Source organism: Diuraphis noxia, unplaced genomic scaffold, assembly GCF_037042655.1.
Source record: "Diuraphis noxia isolate RWA-SAM2 unplaced genomic scaffold, SU_Dnox_SAM2 contig0001, whole genome shotgun sequence".
NCBI classification, from domain to species: Eukaryota; Metazoa; Arthropoda; class Insecta; order Hemiptera; family Aphididae; genus Diuraphis; species Diuraphis noxia.
This window is the reverse complement of record NW_028301711.1, coordinates 51247275-51268440: the sequence shown is the minus strand read 5'-3', so window position 1 is coordinate 51268440 and position 21166 is coordinate 51247275. Positions and strand designations below refer to the sequence as shown.

Below are 21166 nucleotides of genomic sequence, written 5' to 3'. Positions count from 1 at the left end.
TGAAAATTATTATTTCATGTTTTTGAAACTATTACGAACAGCACAAATAAAATATTTATTATATCTTGTATTAGGCTATTCGATTTTATTAAATCTTGTCTGACTTGAATGTTTTAACTTTTGTTACAAGAGAATGAACAATTAAAATGAACAACAATGTAATTTGTTTTTCATTTAAAAAAGACAAATACCTACCTCAACTATATTAGATTTAAAATTATTGTGTATTAATTGATTCAATCAGTAATAAGCAGGGCTGTGAATTCAATGTACTAAAGATCCTAAAAAAATACGTTAAAAATGTCAAAAAAATAAATAATGCAATAATATACACTTAAAATGGAAAAAATGCAATATAAAATACCAATAGTATAAAATTATACTCATATAATCATGAAATAACAACAATAATAATTATAAGTGTTGTTAAATAGAAACGAGTTGCTTTGAAGGACAACCCTAGCGTAACTAAACATTTATTTTTCTGCAAAAGGACATAGATCTATCACGTCGCACGATCATCGGTATACCTGCGCCGTATAATTACTATAATGTATATAAATATATGTATGCCGACCACTGCGTTAAATAAGGCTGAGTACCGTACACGAATGAATTTTGAACGGTTTTGTGTTTATCGATCCGAGGACTTCAAACCAAATTTATTATATCAACTTCAAAATTTACAAATAGACGGATTTCCACTCTTAATGAATTGTTGATCCCTTATAAATATAAAACACCAACAAAATAATCGTTTAATTAAGTCAACGAATTTCAGAAAATAAAAATAATATTCCTTTTCATTTTTGAAGCTATTTTGTAAATTGACCAAAACTTAATATTTATTACACTATTCTCTTGGAGCTATCTGTTTTTCATCAGAAAATAAAAACCAGCCAATTTTAACTTTTAACTTTTTAAGAAGGTTTTATCCTGTTTTATCTGTCTCGTTCTTGCAAAGATACCAACCAGTTATAGGCTGGATATAACCAGGGCCGTAGCTAGGCACTGGTAAGAGGGCATTTGCCAGGGGCGCAATTATACGAAAGGCGCAATTTCATCGAGTGTCAATCTCAACTGAAATATGATAATTTACAAAAAAAAAAAATCCACCGTTTATTTTTAACGTTATCGCAATACGTTTCTCGTCGCGAATTCGCATAATATTGGAAACTACGCTAGGGTATTTATTTATTTATTTTATTTATTTATTTATTTATCACTATACACTTCAAAATTTCTATCCTAATCTTGAAGTGGCATTAAGAATATTTTTAACTATTCCAGTCACCACAGCCACGTGTGAAAGAAGCTTCAGTAAGCTGAAGATAATAAAAAACTATTTAAGATCTACGATGAACCAAAATCGCCTAACAAGTATGGCAATTTTGTCTATTGAAAAAAGTTTGGTTGACCAAATATCATTTGATGATGTTATAGATGACTTTGCAGCAATAAAGGCAAGAAAAGTTAAATTTTAAAAAGTTATTGTTAAATAAATATGATAATCAATGTTTAATCATAAGGTAAACATTTTTATATTTGATAAAATAATAGGATTTTTGTTTTAGTCTGTTATTATTATTTAATTATAATACATAATAGAGCAATATTTTTATAATAATAAAAATATTTATATAATAAAATAAATATAATGTACTTGTGCTAGTGTGCTACAATCGACAGAACGTTTTTTTTTTTTTTTTTTTTTAATTATGATCATGGAACTTGAAAAAAAATTGAATGTGGGGGTGGCGCAAATTTGGTTTTCTGCCAGGGGCGCTACTGGTTCTTGCTACGGCCCTGGATATAACCTACTCGTAATTTTTTTTCTATCAAGTATTATATCATTGGTAGTATTAGTACTAAAATTTTAAACCACGGATAATAATAATAACTGTTCAATCTTTGTATACATTTGTTATTACCAGGGTTGGGATTCTATAGCACTTAAAATTACATAAATATGCGCTATAGTCTATAATATTATAAATTTATAACCTTAAATATCGCTAAATATGCGCTAAAAAAAATAAAAAATAAATGAATTTATTAATCACTATCAATTGACTATACGACGCATTCAACGCTCGTTCGTAGAAAATCGGCGATTGATAATCAGAGTAGAAATTGACAAAAACCCAACAAAATCATCAGATATTTATTTAACTTCATAAATATGATCGATTTTGATTCAAAACAGTTAAAATTCCAAAAAACTCAAAAAAACCATAAAAGCACTAAAAATTTGCGAATAACTTAATACTATGAATTACAGGATTAGTATTATTTGTGGTTCGGACGCGTTTTCAATATTACTTTAAAAATTCTTCAAATAACCAGAGAATGCTCGCCTAACCTTACCTATCATTTGTATAACTGTATGTGTAAAAACATTTTAAATCCAAACCATCAAAGCTGTATGGGGAGATACTATGCCAAAATGAATACCTTTTATATTTTTAAATTGTTTATTTATATACATTACACGTATATAAAATAACTACTCATTTTTTAGATTCTGAACGAAGTGATGAAAGTATTGATTTTACAATCATTTTTCAAACTTTGGGGGTGGTTTCCGATGTAAAAGTGAATATCCTTGGTGCATTATAGAGATCAAAAGTAAACATTTTCCAACAGTTTTCAAAACAATTGAGAAAAACAAAAAAAAATGACAGAAAAACGGGAATTTTTACGCAAAATCAGTTTTCGACCAAATCGATTTTTTTATATGGTTGTAATTCAAAAACTAATCACTGTAAATACTTGAAATTTTCACCAAATGTTTATGTTAGTGTTATCTATATACAGTTTAATTTTCACAAATTTTTGACTATTTTGAGTTATTTATAGACCACTGAAATTTTCAATTTTTTTTTGAAGTGCCGGTAAAAAAATGTTGGACGACCAAAAAAACTTGAAAATTTAATACAAAGTTCCTCATAAGTTATTCTTATAGTAAATAAAAAATTATAATAATACATAGGCACAATTTTTTTTTATTAGCATTGGAAGTTCAAATATTGACTTAATACGTAAAAATTACAGCAATTTTCAAATTATCTTAGATAGAAATTCATAAAAGTTTTTCTTCTTATATCTAAGATTTGAAAATTTAATACAAGTTGCCTAACATATTTTTACAATAGCAGTTGAAAAATCAAATAAATACGTTGTCACAAATTTTTTTTATAACCATTTAAAGTTCAAATTTTGACTAAATACGTAAAAATTACGGCAATGTCTAAATTATCTTAGATAGAAATTCATAAAAAATTTTCTTTTTAATTCTAAGATTTGAGAATTTAAAACAAGGCTCATAATATATTTTTACACTAGCAGCTGAAAAATAAAAGAAATGCATAGTCACATTTTTTTTTACAAGCATTTAAATTTTAATTTTGACAACATAGGTAAAAATCACGAAAATTTGCAAATTATTTTAAGCTAGAAATTCATTTCCTTTTTAAATATAAGATTTGAAAATTTTTAATAATTCTATAATATATCCTAGACAGATAAACCGTCTCCGTTCAGAATCGTTTTTCGTATACAATGATACCTATCATTGCATTCAAATTTAACCTACCTTAGTCAGAGGCCCACCCCACCCCCAATGTACAGCAGAGCGATACCCACTTACCCGCTTTTTTATTATTATTTTTTTCCCCCTCAAATCCAATATCCAAACCATAGTAATTTATACAGATGACTGAGTTGGAAAAACGTACACATTTTGTAAGACATTGATAAAAATAAATCCTAGTAAATACATTTTTGGCAAATAAAATGACTGTTGGGAAGGGCTTAAAAACATTCAGGGGGGATAAATCCTTCCTTAATATCTATCTTGTAGCCTGTAGTTATATTACGCAAAGAACTTGGCTGTCTTGTACCGTCTATTATGTAATAAAGTGTGTGTAGGTATATTGGTATGTATAATGGTTTATTATTTATTTTTATTTACCAATAATTTACCTTTTTATTACTACTGAGGTTTCACTAAAATTATTTATCTAGTGTTATGAAAACATTAAAAATCAAACTCGGAAATGAGGCTGGGGCCATATTGTCACCGTTAAGATTATTTATTCGAATTCAATAATTATTTATCGTTGAATTTAAAAGTATCGTTTAACAACTCAATTATTACCTATACCTTATGATCTACTGTATATTACTGTATAACAATGCCGATATAATAAGTACACTTGAAACGAAGTATAAATGTATAATATATTATAAAAAAATTGTTGCCGCAATTTCTCGTACAGTCAAGTTTAATCAATAAATGTTTCAAAAATTAAAAAGTTTAGCTTAACCTTTATACGTTAAAATTATTTTTTTTAGAATGCTGAGCTGAGAGATGTATTGATTTTACAATGAGGTGAGTTTTTTTCTGTGTGTGTGCCTATTATAGGTACTCATTAATTATTACTTGGTTAGTAGTTACTTAATTGGTTCTAAAATATAAAATTTTGTTTATTTTTGAGCTATGAAGCGACGTTGACGACGTATAAGCATACACGATTTTTATTACTTTTTTTTGTAAATATCAATAAAAGAAAATAAGATAGGTATTGTTCGATCGAACAAAAAGCTAGAAACCCAAACAGGATTCCTTAAAAGAAAAAAAGAACTATTTAGGCATTACCTACTTTGATTTATTTTATGAACATTTCCGAATACCTTTGTAGATACACATTTATATAATATATTATATAACAATCAATTGTTATTTGTTAATTGTTATAACTGTAGTAGTGTGTAGTAGCATTGGTTATAGAATATTCTATAATCAATGGTAGTAGTGTAGTGATCGCTGCGCAGGACGCTACGATCTGTACCATAATAGGTAATTATTCAACGACGTAGCACGTTCGTTACAATCTTGAGACGTTGTTGAGAAAATGAGAAGAGATAGGTAGGTAATTAATAATTAATCATCACTTCGATTTATTATGTTTAATATAATTATACATGTTTATTATTATAATTTATAAGTATTAATAAAGTTATAACACTAGGCGCATAGACGCACACTCGTAAGCTCACAATACTTCGACTGATGCAACTGTCTCTCTAAAAAAGTGCTCTACCCGTATTTATGTGAGTTCTATCAATGACGTATGATCGCGTGATATGCCTATAGTCTAATATTACTTTTTTTACTGTAAAATTTGCATTCTTTAATGAATAGGTAAAAATAACTAATTATTGTTTTTACCTTTGATCCAGGCTTCCTGCAGATATATTTAAGTTATTTATGAATAATAACTACATTCTCTAATTATACATTTATACTAAATCATAGATTATATTGTATGCATAATTAAACATAACTTGACTATACTAGTGTTGGGTTTACTACATAAGACTTCCAAAAATGCAATACACTGATGCTCATAAGTTCATACTGAAACCAAAAAACTTTAAAAAATAATAAAAAAAAATTTTTCAATGACATAATGAAATGAATTGATTTTTTCTTGTAACATATTACAGAGATAACGTGGTTACTTTTTAGATGAAAAAGTAACTTCATTACTTTAATCAGTTTAATTTCTAAATAACAATTAAAGTAGGTAGGTAGGTAGCTTAACTAAAAGTAACTTACCTACCAACATTTAATTAACACAAATAGGTATTACATTGTCTTAATCAAGGACAAGATACACACTGTACAGCAGAACGGTTACTCTAACTTTACCCTCTTTTTATCAGGTTAATGTTTACAAACTAATAGGTAAATGTAATTTTACTCTTAATATTTTGATCAAAAATCAATGTTTGGTTTTTAACATTTATCAAACAAAACATATAGGTTGATTGGTTGATAATAGGTTTGCAATATTTCGTAAAGGAACAAATCTTTCCAAACACAATTCATTAGGTGATATAATAGCTGATAAAATCATAAACCGAAATACCTACTTAAATAAAACATATCAGCATTGCTGTACATTTTCAATAACCAAAATTATAATTAGATTTAGTTAACTAGAAAATTGTTTTTTTTTTTTTTTTTTAATTTTAATATGTTTATCGTTCAATATTATTTTTTATTAATTAGATAATAGGTATTCCCTATGTAAAATACAATATTTTAATATTTTACCCAATATTATTAATAAATAATATTTTTAATTCTAATTGAAACTAATATTATCAATTAATTTATCATTATCACCTGTTATGTGTACTTACAAACTTACTTAAGCACCTAATAAAAAAAATAAAAAATAAAAATTACCTTTTGTTAAAACTTAAATGTCTAAATTCTATTTTTAATTACGTCTGTATTTGATTGACAATTGATAAGATATTCGGCGTTATTTTTAATTTATAATTACCTTCAACTTGATTAACTTTACCAAAAATTGAATGTTTAAATTATTATAGATCACACTAAAGCATTTTAGATAAGTAATTTGGTTACAACATCTTTGTGGTTTAATATTTATTTATTGGTGCCTCATAAGTTAGTCATAGGATTGAGTAATGAGTATATTATATTATATTATATTATTAAGGTAAGTACTCAATAATTATAGATATTATTAAAATAATGTTTTTAAGGAGGATAATTCACAACGGTTACTGATTGAATATTTGTGTAAAAATACATTTTGTACCTACCAAACCAAAGCTTTTGAAATATAATTAATACCTCATAAATCATAATTAAATACATTTTTTTTTTTGTCGTAATCGATCCCAACTATTGAAAATGTTACCTACCACATAAAAATGGGTCTACGACAAATGAGCGAAAGAAAAAGAGCGAACGTAAATGAGCGAATAAAAAAGAGCGAATACAAAATTAGCGAATAAAAATATGAGCGAAAACATATAGAGCGAAAATATAATAGATTGCACATATAATAATATAAACTAAAATATTTCATATTTATTCATGTTTGTCATACTTATTGAATATTGAATTAATACATTTAAACTTGCAATGAAAAATTAGATAAATAATAATATAAAATAAAAAAAATAATAAACAATAAAAAATATAATAATAATATAATATAAAATATAAAATATTTGTTCATATTATTTGAAATACTTATTGAATTAATACATTAATTATACTTGTAATGAAAAATTATACGCGATACCTTTTAAATATTGAAGTGTCATATTGGGTCATTGATGTATTTTTCCTGCATTGAAGTTATAGTCTGCAGTTTTCGCCAAATACACTGACTGAGATGAAAAAAGCATCCACGGTTTTCGATTTGTGGAAATACTTCTTTAAAAGCATTAATAGAGGCGTTTTCAAAATCAGTTAAAATAGATTTTGGGTTTAAACTATTTTTTTTTTCTTTTAATTTTTTTAATAAACTGACATAAGTAGATGATTTTTTATCGGGTAATAGTGCATATAATGTTGGTATACATCTATAATATTTTAATATGTGTATTGTATAGATTTGATTAAAAATAGGTGGAGCTGATTTGAAAGTACCATCAGAAAACCAGTGATCGGATTCCGACATCAGATCCAAACTATCGGATGTACAAAAAATTATAATTCGTTTGTTTGACAAACCATAGTCATCGATACTGTCATATAAAACAAATTGTTTACCATGAGTAGTCAATTTATATTCAATTGGCAATTGGTGTAAATCATCGAGAATTTGTGGATTAGGTGGAGCTAAGCAATTTCTTTGTCTCGTTCTTTGAATTGTACGTTTCAAGTGTGCGATCTGTGGAAGTGTACCAAAAACAATTGGAACTGTAGAAGAAGACGGCTCACTTATTATAACTGCAGGATTATCTTGAGTTTCAACGGCACGCTTTTTAATATTTTCGACTACTACTTTCGCTTGATTTTTAATTATATCAGCAACATGATTATGATCAGAAGGGCCTTTAATAATTTCGTCGTGTTTTAAATTCAAACGCCCTGTACATAGTTTGTCTATACATCGCCAATATTCAACATCTTTATGTATTTTTTTTTTTCTATATAAGAAACTATTTAACTGTAGTAAAAGTTTTCCTTGTTGTGACTGAATATACTGCATTTTACATACACAATCGAAAACACTATATAAATCGAACACACTAATATAAGAACTCCGGCGGACGACTAAAATAACAAATTCAACCTAGGTACGACGACAGTGACACAGATAAGACAAATGATCATAAACGTAATCTTATCGAATCGTTATCGTGGACTTTTCGAATCCTAAAATATTTCACTAGTTTCACATAATTGGTACATAGCTGGTATAAAATATTTAAAGACGAAAACGTTTATACTATATATTTTTTCGCTCTATATGTTTTCGCTCATATTTTTATTCGCTAATTTTGTATTCGCTCTTTTTTATTCGCTCATTTACGTTCGCTCTTTTTCTTTCGCTCATTTGTCGGGATACCCATAAAAATAACTCTTCATTTGGAATGCTATAATAAATGAAAATCTACAAAAATAAACCTACAAATCTCTTTAGACGTACAGACAAATTATTTATGAAAATTTGTGTAAGTCCAATATTTTGTAAGAAATAAAATTTTCTTTGATACCATCAGTAAGACACTAGGACAATTTAATGTTTAAGATATTTATTCATTTAAAAATATAATAATTGGGGAATGGATTTGAATGCAAATTGTATTTCTTTCTTAAGTCTGAAAACATTGCTTTCCAAGCATAAAATCACAAAAGCACAAAGTTCGTTTCATGTATCAAGGAATTAAAAAATGTAACTTTGATTTTGCATTTTTATAGTGCATTTTATGTTTTAAAGTAATTTTTGTATAAAAATGGATAATATTTGATAAAAATTTAGTTAAAATTCATTCTAAGAGAATAAAATAAAACATTATTTATTTTGTGTTTTACTTTTATTTTTATTAATTATTATGTTTTAACAACAAAATTTTTTGGGTAAAAATAATATAGAAGACAATAACTAATAATAATAAAAACCTATATAAAACAAAATATATTTTTTAATGTTAAAAATTTCTGTGACGAGTGGATTAAACTAAACTTTCTTTTTTAAACCACTTTTCTAGTTTTTGAGTATTAAAATCTGTTCCCTAGTTATAATATTACTTACTTGATACTCTATAATAATAATAATATTGTTTTATTTAATCTTTCCATTCACTGTGAATATCCATAAGACTTCTGGCTATGATTTTTATTGGTTATTTTTTGCCATTGTGTACATTTGATTTATTTAAAATTGTTAACAAATAATCTTTCTAGCCAGAACACATAAAATCTGATATCAATGTGAGAAACTTAAGTTTCTTTAGTCATTTTTATTTTTATATTCATTAATCGTTATATTTTATTTTCATTTATAAAATCTACTATTGATTTATTATTTATTATTGATTGAAACCAGAAAGGGTTTTTAGTATTATAAATGTTATAATTATTTATAACTGTGAGTAATGTTCTTTTTCATTTATTCTAACTTTTATTATTTTAATATATTCAATAACTACACACAAATATTACCTAGCACACAAAATTATCTATATTTCATAAACTGCTATAACACTTCATATAATATACTCATTCTTTTTTTCACAGTGGTAGAGTAAGTTTAAATTGATGTAGTTACAATAATTTATAAAGATTTTAATGGTATTTGCAAACACAATTGCCAAAATATATTATTGTAGGCACATTACAATTGTCAAATACATTAGTTTATGTTTTATATATTTATTCATCAAATATATTGTGAGTAAACAAGGCACGTAAATAGGAATTAGAGTATGTCATACGACTATGACGATAACATTATCACAAATACGACAAAGACAACAATATAATTACAAGTATCTGATGTGCCCGTACATGCAACCAAAATTATTAAATATAATTAATAATCGATGAGACGACATCAGGATTGACATTACTGTTCGACGGCTGCGTTGGCTGCGATACTTGGACTGTTGATCACCTCGCCCAGACACTCCAACAGCTCCTTTCGGTAGTCATCAAAGTCACCATCCACTTCATTGATGGTCTGGTCTTCGATAACCCATAGTGTGCATTCTGTGTCACGGATCAGCCGTTCGTCGTGAGATACAATTATGACACCTTCATCACAAACATAAACATAATAAAATATGATGAAATTGAGCGTTTCGGCTGAAGCGGAATCAATAAATTATCAATATAATATCACTCACCTCCTTTGTAATCATTTATTGCTTCTGCTAGAGCGTCAATAGATTCAATGTCCAAGTTATTTGTAGGCTCGTCCTGTAACAATTTAAAAAGGATTAGCAACATTCATGATAAAAATATGCTATACATATCTATTAGTTGAATAAGTGGCATCATTTAGCATTGTCAACTAATAACCATTGAAATGTCAACAACAAATTTTTGTTAGATAGTGTTTGAATGCATTGGTAGGTATAGTAATATTTATTTTTTAGAAGAAATATTATGTCATAAAAAATGGATTTAATTATTGATGACAATTATGATTTTTGATTAGAATTTTAAATTATGTTACATCATCCGGTAATATAAGATAATAAAAAAAAATAAAAAATCGATTTCAAATTTTAAAATTGTTCTACTACGTACAAAATATTTTGTATATGTACAGATTATTTTTTTTCAATAATTTCTTCCCAATATTATTCATCATTTTCTCCATCAACTTTTGGGCTAGGGGGTGCTTGAAGTATAACTCATGATTTTATCCTGAGTTGAATACTGCGTTACCACAAGACTTACCAGTATAATGACGTCTGGAGCGTTCAGACAGAGTTCAGCTAGTGCGACACGGGCCTTTTGCCCACCGGACAAGTCCTTCATGCGGATAGTGTGTGCGTGACCAGCCAGCCCAAAAGTACCCAGCTGCTTGCGCGCTTTCTCGTACGGAAGGTCGAACAACCGCATCAGATATTCGGCAGGTGTCTCTTCGGCTGTCAAATGTTCACCAGAATGCTGATCGAACTTTCCTAGTTTCTGCGAAAAATGCGTGTGTGGCGATTTATGATTTCTATCAACTTATCAACGAGTGTTTGTGAATATAAATACCATCCGATGATTCATTCGCATTTCACCGTCGCTAGGCTGCAAGTCACCGGTCAAAAGCTTGAGGAACGTCGACTTGCCCACGCCGTTAGGCCCGACAATAGCTACACGGGAGTTGAGGTCAACACCAAAATCGACGTTCTTAAATAACGGCTTTTGAGAGGGATATGCGAAACTCATACCTATGCAATTTAACGAGAAAATTAATATCAATTGATGGCATTTTATCCTTTCATAACAATATTATGTCAGTGAATTAGGTAACTAAAGATGACTTACTGTGTAGACCCAATATAGGTGGCTGTAATGGACTGGGATCGGGGAATGAAAATTTAACGTTGTAGTCTCTGGGCTTTTGTAATAACTGCGTGGGTTCAGCGTTGTCATCATCATCCATACCAGCACTTTTACCCGGTTTGCCCTTGTTCTTTTCCTGTTTACGGGTCAATACTTCTTTTTGTTTTTTTTCCTATAATCACACAATATTTTTATAAGAGATTATCCGCGAGTAGCCAGGTTGACAACTGATATGGAAAACTTACAGCTTGTTTCTTGGATTGACCTTGTTGTTTCATTTCTTTCAGCCGTTTTTCCTGTTTCTCATACTCTTTGATGGTTTCTTTTTTTTTCTGGGAATACATTTTCTTGAACATACTGTAATTACCTTTGTAATAGAACAATCGCTTTTGGTCCAAATGAATGATTTCGTTACACACGTTGTCTAAAAAGCTCTGGTCGTGAGAAACGACTAACAAAGTTTTCTTCCATCCCTGTAAATAACTATCAACACTCTTTTTAACGATAACTATTCAGTAATGTAACACACAGGTAGTAGCTCGATGAACAAAATACCCATGGTGTGTTGGAGCGACGATATTCGTACCAACCATTACGAAGTGACTCACTTGTCTAGCCAAATGACAGCATTCAAATCCAAATGGTTAGTCGGTTCGTCGAGTAACAACAACGTAGGTTCCAAAAACAGGGCCCGGGCAAGGGACACACGCATCCGCCAGCCTCCCGAAAAGTCTTTGGTGGCTCGATCCTGCATGGCCGCGGAGAAACCTAGACCGGCAAGTATGCGCCGAGCTCGTGGTTCAGCTGAGTCAGCTCCGAGCACCTTAAGCTCATCGTATACCTATGTAACGATAAAAAAATGATGTCTTAAAGATACATTATCGCTAAATTATCAAACGCCCACGAATCCCTCCACTTAACCATTACTCACTTCATTTAGTCTTTCAGTTACGTCTTCACCCGCGCCTTTTTCTTGAGCTTCCTCCAGTCTTTTACACTCAGCTAACAGTTCTGTACATCGCGTATCCGCTCTAAGTACGGCCTTAACTGCTGTTGTTTCATCAGCCACTACTTCCTGTTCGCAGTATAGGATGTCAATACCTGGTGGTACGTCAAACAGCCGCTCGGCAATGTGTCTAAGTAGTGTCGTTTTACCATGCCTGTGTAATAAATTGACGGAACGACATTGTAATTAGATTAAGGGGAAGAAATATTAATATATAAACTAATATAGTCAAAACAGTAAAAGTGAAGGTGCAACAGATGGTGTTGTGTTAGGTGAACATTATAAGTTCAGTACTCACCCGTTTGGTCCAACCAAACCGTACCGACGGCCGTGGGCAATCAGCAAGCTGGCGTTGACGAACAAGTCCTGACCCTTGGCCGCGATGCTAAAGCTATCGATCTTGATGTCAACGGCGTGCTCCATGGCCGCTAGCTGACCTGCTGTTTTTTGAATTTGTGACACCGAGAAGTTGGCACCCAACTCACTGTGGCCTTGACCCCCTTTTTTGGTCATCAAATCCATTTGTTTCTGATACTCCATCTTGAAAAAAACAAACGATACGGTAATCACAAATTGAAACATGTCCAGCGATTATTTATAACTAGAGTTAGGATGTTGATGATTTTTGTATATTTTTCCTTTGATATTATATAATGCTATCTTAGCATAAAATTTGTTTCAAGCTCCCTTGATTTGGAATTTTATTTTGCTTTTTGGGTATTTTAAGCTACAAAATACATTATTTTTTAACGTCATTTTTTTCATATTTTAGGTAGGTAATTTTTTTTTTTGATCGCCGTTATTACTGTTAGAGTGATATATATTGAAAAAACAAGTGCCCTTTCAGACATATGCCGATTATACTCGCATATTGAGTATCATATTTATAAATAATATGTAATAAATCCAAAAAAATCATATTTTAAATTACTCTGATGCCATTTATCACACTCATTTCTAATAAAATTATTATTTATAAATATGTTTTTTTTACTTATTTAATTAGATTTTTCAGGGATGGAAAACGTTTTTAATTTTTTCGTTTTCTATAATTGATTTAAAAAATATCGTTTTTGTATAACGTTTTAAAATAACGTTCTTGACAATTACGTTTTTGATTAACGTTTATAAAAACGTTATATTTCTATATTGTTTCCGTATAACGTTTTTTATAGTTTTTTTTTTTTTGATATTATTATACCTAACATATGATAGCAAACTTAAAAGTTAAAATGAATTATTCTTAATATTAAATCAAAATTATAATTTATAATTTATACAAAAATTAGAAAATTCAAAATTTTAAATTAAAATATTTTTATTTTTTAAAAAGTGCATTGGTAAAGAACTAAAGAGTAAGTAAATACTGAATAAGTAAAGTAGAACACTATTTCAGATACCTAGAAGGATACCTAAATAATAAAAATAATCCAAACCTCAGAAGTTTAACATTTGATTGTATAAAATATAAATAATAAAAATAAAATATAAAATACATCTAAGAATCAAAATAAAAAATGTGCACTAACGCATTGAAACAAAAATAATAACTTAATACATAACATATATTTTTTTCGCAGTATAATTACAGTATAATAATTGCATAATGTATTTTCGTTTTTAGTTTTTTTTTTTAGTTTAATAACGTTTTTAAAGTTTCTATTCCTGGATTTTTAGATGATTTAAGTTAATTTTTTTAAGTTGTTAGGGAATTTTTGCATTTTTTAATTTATTTTGTGTGTTTTTTAGGTCATCAACATCCTGACTGTATTTATAACTATTAAAATATTATTATGTGTACCTCTTTTTTCATTTTTTTCTTCTCTTTATGTGACAATTTATCCGATTTGTTTACGACTTTAGATTTTGACTTTTCTTTGGGTACTTTTACAATCTCCGAGACAGTCTCGTCTAGAAGTTGGCCTAATTAAAATTTACAAGTTATTAAAGCACATTATTGCATTTTAATATACACAATTATACACTATAATGCAATACAGTGGTAAAATTACATACCCATATTACCGTCGTTTTTGCCATCAGCAATAATGGACATCACCACTGCATCCTCGGCTTCAGCTACAACATTAGCATACTGTTCAACGGGGATATCCTTATTTTCGATACTACATTTTGCTTCCAAATCAACTTCTTCGGTATTAATAGCAGACCTATTGCTCTCATTGTCATCCACCGTCACTAGAATTACATTAATATAATTATATAAATGAATAATAATGATCTGATAGTGATGGTTCTGTCTATATAGAATTTTGACTTATTAGGTAATAAACATAAAAATACAAACCATCAACTGTCGGCGTCTCCATAAGGATGTTATCATCTTCATTTGTCTTCTTTTTGTTTTTTTTCGATTTCTTTTTTTTTCCTGCGAGCTTTGCAGCTTCCAGCTCCTCGTCTATATCAACGCTATCTTCATCACCTAAATCTTGATCTATAACAGAAATACTGACACAATGAGTAGACATTCAAAACATTCTGAATAACTACAGTAGATAACATCACATTATACTATCATACTGAACAGTATGGAATTCCGGTAAGGAAACAAAGGAAGCACACCAACAATAATAAGAATTTCATAAAATGATTTGTAGGAGTTTTTGTTTTTGAGGTGAATAAAACAATGAGAACACGGTTAGACATCTACTACTTCAACAAAGCAAAATTATTAAGATCAGTTAATGAAAAAGTACTAAAGTAGTAAGATAAACTAAAGAAAACTATAAGTTATTACAAGTGTTAAGAGGACGCTACACTTGCATGTGTTGTCTCCGTCTTACAAATGCGTTACATGGCAAATTGTACGCTCAGCAAATCATGTTTAGCTCCATTAGCTTAAAATTTAGAGTAAATTGATCTCTTATAAAAATTAAAGGTAACATTATTATCTAGGGCTTCTTCATAAGCTTTTTATTATATTTTAATTTTAAAGCAAGTTATGAGTGTTTTAAGATATACAAGCAATTTACAATTTGAAAATACTCATAATTCATTTTAAAATTAAAATATAACAAAAAATTTATGAAAAGCTTTATATAATGTTACCTTTAATTTTTATAAGAGATCAATTTTGCTATGTTATGCACTTGTAAGATGGAGACAACACGTGAGGGTGTAGCTCTTCTAAACCGTTGAGAATATATATAAGAAACTAAATAGTATTTGAACTTGACTCAAAATTTTTGTTTAAGTATTATATAACATTCATATAATTCATATAAATTATTACAATATATTATTATTCATCTTGTAATTATTTTTCCATATTATTCTATTTTAATGCAAATTTTTTTTTTTGTTGTTGTTCAACAACTCTATATCACCAACAGCATTTCGCTTAAAATAGGTAGATATTAATTTACTGTGATTATTTTAATATCATGTCAAATTATATTTTGTCAATAAAAAAAAAATATATATATATATACAAGCATAATGATGAAATAACAGGTAAGCATAGACTAGGTATGGGTAGCATTACCTGGTATAACCGTTGGTACACTGATGTCTTCATGATCGGCGGTGATGTTTTCGACTTGCTCTTTATTGTTTTCTACTACTGTCAGATGATCGTCGGTATTGGCAGCTTGTTCTACAACGTAATCTGAAAATTTATTTTCATCACTAATTCTAACAATGGCATCTTCAACTATAACAACACACCATGGCTTTCAGTAATACCTATTTATATAGACCTCATTACTATATATCACAGTGATACCCAACCCTTTTTCTTAGGTGGCCAAATTAGTAAAAATTGCCTTCATGCAGGCCATCAATAAAATAATTATATAAATTTAATATTTCGGGAATTAGTTATTACTTTATTAGTATGTCTATATCATGTAATTTTTACCTATATACATTTAACATTGCACACTTTAGAATGAAACATCTTCTTTTTAAAATATTTCATACTGATAATTTAAAGAAAATTTTATTTTAATAAAATATTATATTTTAATAAAGATTAGAAAATCATATTTTCAATTAATCAGCAATAAGATTGATATTTACTCCGATAGAAACATAAAATAATTATTTTAACATGTAAGATATAACATAATAATTTTACTACTCACAGTTGAATAATTGAAATAATATTTTGGTAAAAAATGACTGATATAAAATAAAAATTTAATAGTGATTGTAAGCATTCTAACATTAGATGGTGTTTAAGTGGCGCATAAATAATTATTTCATTAAAAAAATGGAAAATACAGTGGAACTTTGATAACTCGAATTAGTTGGGGGAGGAAAAAAATTTGAGTTGTAGAAAATTCGACTTATGGATGTTCAAGTTATTGAGGTTCCATTGTATATTATAAGGCAAGGGCCAAGGCATTCTTCCGAGTTATCAAAAATTTGACTTATAGAGGTTTCACTGTATATTTTTCTTGTATGTAGAGAAATAGTCTCGGTATTTAAGGAATTCAACATTAAAAGGTAATATGAATCAGAACAACAATGAAAATTTGAAATCTTAAAAGGTATGTTTACATCTATTAATTTAAAAATATTTTCACATAAGTAAAAAAAAATGAAATTTTTGGAAATAATTTTTTCAACACAAAGACAGGTTGAAAGCTAATTCTAATGCTTTGTCAGTCTACATGATGAGCATCACTAAATTCTAACATTTAACTCCCCTCACGTTTAAAATAAAAATTGTTAAAACTACCATTATTAATACATTGGTACTAAGCGAAAAAATAATATACATGATAGGAAAAATTAAGTTCACATTCTTATGTATGTTGTCTCTCTTAAACACGTACAACATAACAAATTTTGGTTCATTAGTTTCAATAACATATTATGGCAATTTAAAAATGTAATAATATTAATAAAAGCCCATGTGAGGCCCTAGATAATAATCTTACCTTTAAATGTATAATAGGTCAATTAACTCAAATATCAAAACTATTGAAACTGGTGGACCAAAATTTGTTGTTGTTTGTGTGTTAGAGAGAGACAACATATGAAGATATGGTGTCTTTTTAAAAAAACATTATGAATAGTCCTTGTATAATTATTTAATAATGCTTTATAAGTTATAACTAACCCTGTGTGCCATTATCATCTTCTTCCAAATCAAAATCTTTCTTTTTCCTTTTATTTTTTTTTGAAATTTTTCCTGTTGGAATCTTTGACCGTTTATCGTCCGTGACTTCTTCAGTGGGTGGAATTGAAACCACAGGCAAAATGTTAACATCTTCATCATCATTATCAAAATCAATATCATTATCAACTAAAAACAAATAAAATCAAATAATTACATTATTATGATGATAAAAGAATAACTAAAAGGCAATTAATTCAAACTTTTAAACATGCTTAACTTAACTAAAAAAAAAAAATAATACAAAAATATTTTGTTTTGTTTTTATATTAATTTTTAAATTCACATAACTCATTTTTGACACATAGTCACTCAACAGCACGATTTTAAACACAATGATCCACGGCAAAGACAACCATTGTCACTATTTGTAATGCTTTCAATTTATAGCTGTAGTTTTAAGTGAAACCATCTAAATTTCTTGATGTGTTTCCATTATCAGTGCTATTGAGTGGCAATGCATGACTAAAGATAAGACTTTAAATAATATTATAGCAACAATGTTAGGTATACCTGCAGAGTCTTCCTCCAAATCTTGTTGTTGATTTTTATTTTTTTTCTTGTTCTTTTTTGAGATCTTATTTCCACGAATTGGCTGTGGGATTTCTTCAACATCGTCAAAATCATCATCTTTTAATTTTGTGTTTGCCAATAAATCAACTAAATCTGTACATTAACAAAAACAAAAGTACTATTAAAATGCATTTATTTTATATTGTGATACCGCCTATGCATTATAAAATAAATATATTTTTGTAATTTTTGATTTTTCTATGCTCAAAAATTATTAATTCAAATTATTGAGCTAAACTGAGATTCTTAAATCATTAAACAATATCATAATAATAAAGTTAGCAAATTTGTATTCAGTACAAAACAATAAAATCAGTTTAAAATCTAAACTAATCATTGTTACCCTTTATTCAAAAAATATAACTTTTCAGTTTAAAAATAATAGCTATGTATAGTTAGATAATATAATATTAATTTTTGTAATCTAAATGAAAAAATAAAAATGTATTATCAATAGTAATTCTTTGGTTGATAAAATCACATTTGATTTAGTTAACTTGTAAGCTTTAGATTATTACATATGAAAAGTAAAACTGTAATAAGCTGATCACTTAATCAATATATTTACCTTCAGATTCTTCATCCCAATCTTGATTTTTATTTTTCTTTTTGTTTTTTTTAGAAATTTTATTCCCACGATTGGGTTGAGACGACTCATGGATAGTTGCAACATCATTTACTGTTGAGGCGGCTACAATATCTACTAAATCTATATAATTAAGATTAATATAATGATTTTGGCAGTAGTTTTTAATCACAGATATTTAACTAAGTATCTACTTATATATTTTGATGAATAAAACTTCAGAAAAAATATCAAACTACATATTAAAATATATTATTTACATTCCAGAAAATTATTATTAGGGCACAAATGTTGTATCATTTGCTACTTTTTTCTAATGTTATTGCTAAGTAAGTTATAAATGTGTTTCATGTAAGTACAAATTAAAATATACAATTTTTAAGTTGAATTTTGTTGAGTTCACTAATTTATAAAACAATTTAATATATTTTTCAAATTTTATCATGTTGTTATACATTTGTTTCCATTGTGTATTGCTACGAATTGAGAACGTTTGAATATGAAAATTTAAAACAAACACTCTTATGGTCTAACTCAATTATGTTTAACAGGATATCACAGCAAATTTAATCTTATCAATAATGATTATAATAGTAAGAATTTCTAAAATTAGAATGAAATTACCTCTTAATATATTTTACGGTATTATTATTATAAGTAGGGAATTTCATAGGATTTTTATCACATTTTAATTTTAAAGCAAATTATTGTTATTTTATGATGTACAAGCAATCTACAATTTTTTAAAGGATACAAAAATTAAAATTAAAGATATATATATATATATATATATATTATAATTTAAATATTAACATAGACAAACGAGAGATGAAAATAATTGAAAAATGATTTTATTGTGTACCTATATTGTGAACAGTAGAGTAAATATTAAATCAAATGATAATTATAATTATATTTATTATTAATTATTTAATGATCGTGAATTAAACAGATTCAAAATTAAATGTTGTTATTCTTAAGCGCAATTTTCTGTATTTTTTTTAGCACAACCCTCTAATCAATTTTAATGGTTTTTACTACTACAATATCAGTTCCTTATTATACACAAATACAATACTTAAATATACAATATGGACAATATTAAGAAGCTGACATTATTTGATTAGAATAACTTTAGTCAGGAGCTCAAAAATTATCACTGCATGTCATGCTACAAGCACAGTTTTTCTAAAGCCGCGTACACACTTGTAACACTAGCGCGTAACATCCTTTGATGCGACTCAATTTACCGACAACTGGTGGAACGGTGTTACGGCGTTACAGCGTAACAGAAAATGTTACAAGTGTGTACGCGGCTTAAAGTGGTTATCAAATACCAAGGTCACCATATATATGACAATTACAAGCATCATAACAGTGTAATGTTGACTGTTGAGTATCAACTAGCTACTACAACAAGGGGTATGAACAACGGGTCCCAGCCAATGTTCATTTTTGTGTTACCGACTTCAATTTTTAGAATTTACATTTATACAAGTTTCATAAAAAAATAACAAATTATCAGATGACTGATTCAATGGTTCGAAATAAGCTTTTAATAGTATATTGGTGGTATTTACCTAAACTAAAAAATGATTGCAAATACATTTACGAATGTATTAGCTTTAAAAATATATGCAGTATAATTTAAGGTTAAGCAAAGTAAGTAGTCTTGAAAATATTTTGGAAGTCAAGATGACCCAGAAGAACACTATTTTGCAGTGTAAGATTTCAAACACAATAAATTAAAACATAAAATAATATACCTTCAGATTCATCTTCCCAATCTTGATTTTTGTTCTTTTTTTTGTTTTTTTTAGAAGTCTTATTACCACGGGTAGGTTGCACAGGTTCTTCAACTGTTGCATCATCATTTATTTTGGCAGCAGCTAATATATCTAATAAATCCGAACATTAATAAATATGATTGGTACATTTTTGAAAGAAGTTTAAAAAAACTACACAAACACTTTCATTTCAATTTAGTAAATACCTAATTTAATTGAAATCAAAAAGAAATGTGTGCCATTGAAAGTGTACAACGGTCAGAACAAAAGTGTTCCTCAACACAATATGCAATAGATAGGCTGTCACACCATAATTCCTAATAATTTCAACAATACTGACACGGTAATTTGGAGCATCTGTTATTTTTCTGTGTCATTCTTTCCCGACAGGAACGGTAACTATAGCTGTGGGAAATACATAGGTATGCGAAACCGCAAATGTAATTAACTCACCAATCGAATCGTCGTCGTCGCCAGACCAATCCTGATTGTGTTTGTTAGTTTTCTTCGACTTCTTAGGCGGCATGATCAGGAACAAATAGAAAAACTACCAAGTGTGTACAAAAATTCGGAAACGCGACGGGAATTACGACGGAAAGTCGGCAACTGGAAAAGTCACGCGAGTGGCGAAGGCTTACCTCTCTAATCGGCAGTCGGCACGTGAAATCAAAAACACGTTATGTCGTCATCAGAGATAAGGTGATAAGTGATAACACCGACG

At 28.3% G+C, this 21166-nt stretch overlaps 1 protein-coding gene across 1 annotated transcript; it reads right to left on the bottom strand.

The window, feature by feature from the left end:
* Positions 1-9699: 9699 nt before the first annotated feature.
* On the bottom strand, positions 9700-21104 carry LOC107169561 (ATP-binding cassette sub-family F member 1). Its single transcript, XM_015519332.2, has 18 exons — positions 20899-21104; positions 20425-20556; positions 18641-18781; positions 18013-18165; positions 17443-17628; positions 15859-15981; positions 14662-14808; positions 14370-14552; positions 14155-14276; positions 12652-12893; positions 12279-12507; positions 11956-12188; positions 11593-11830; positions 11330-11519; positions 11054-11232; positions 10748-10981; positions 10189-10261; positions 9700-10096 (listed from the first exon to the last, which is right to left on the bottom strand). Exons 1-18 carry the CDS (start codon positions 20969-20971, stop codon positions 9909-9911), a joined length of 3066 nt encoding a protein of 1021 aa, XP_015374818.2. The 5' UTR covers positions 20972-21104; the 3' UTR covers positions 9700-9908.
* Positions 21105-21166: the final 62 nt, after the last annotated feature.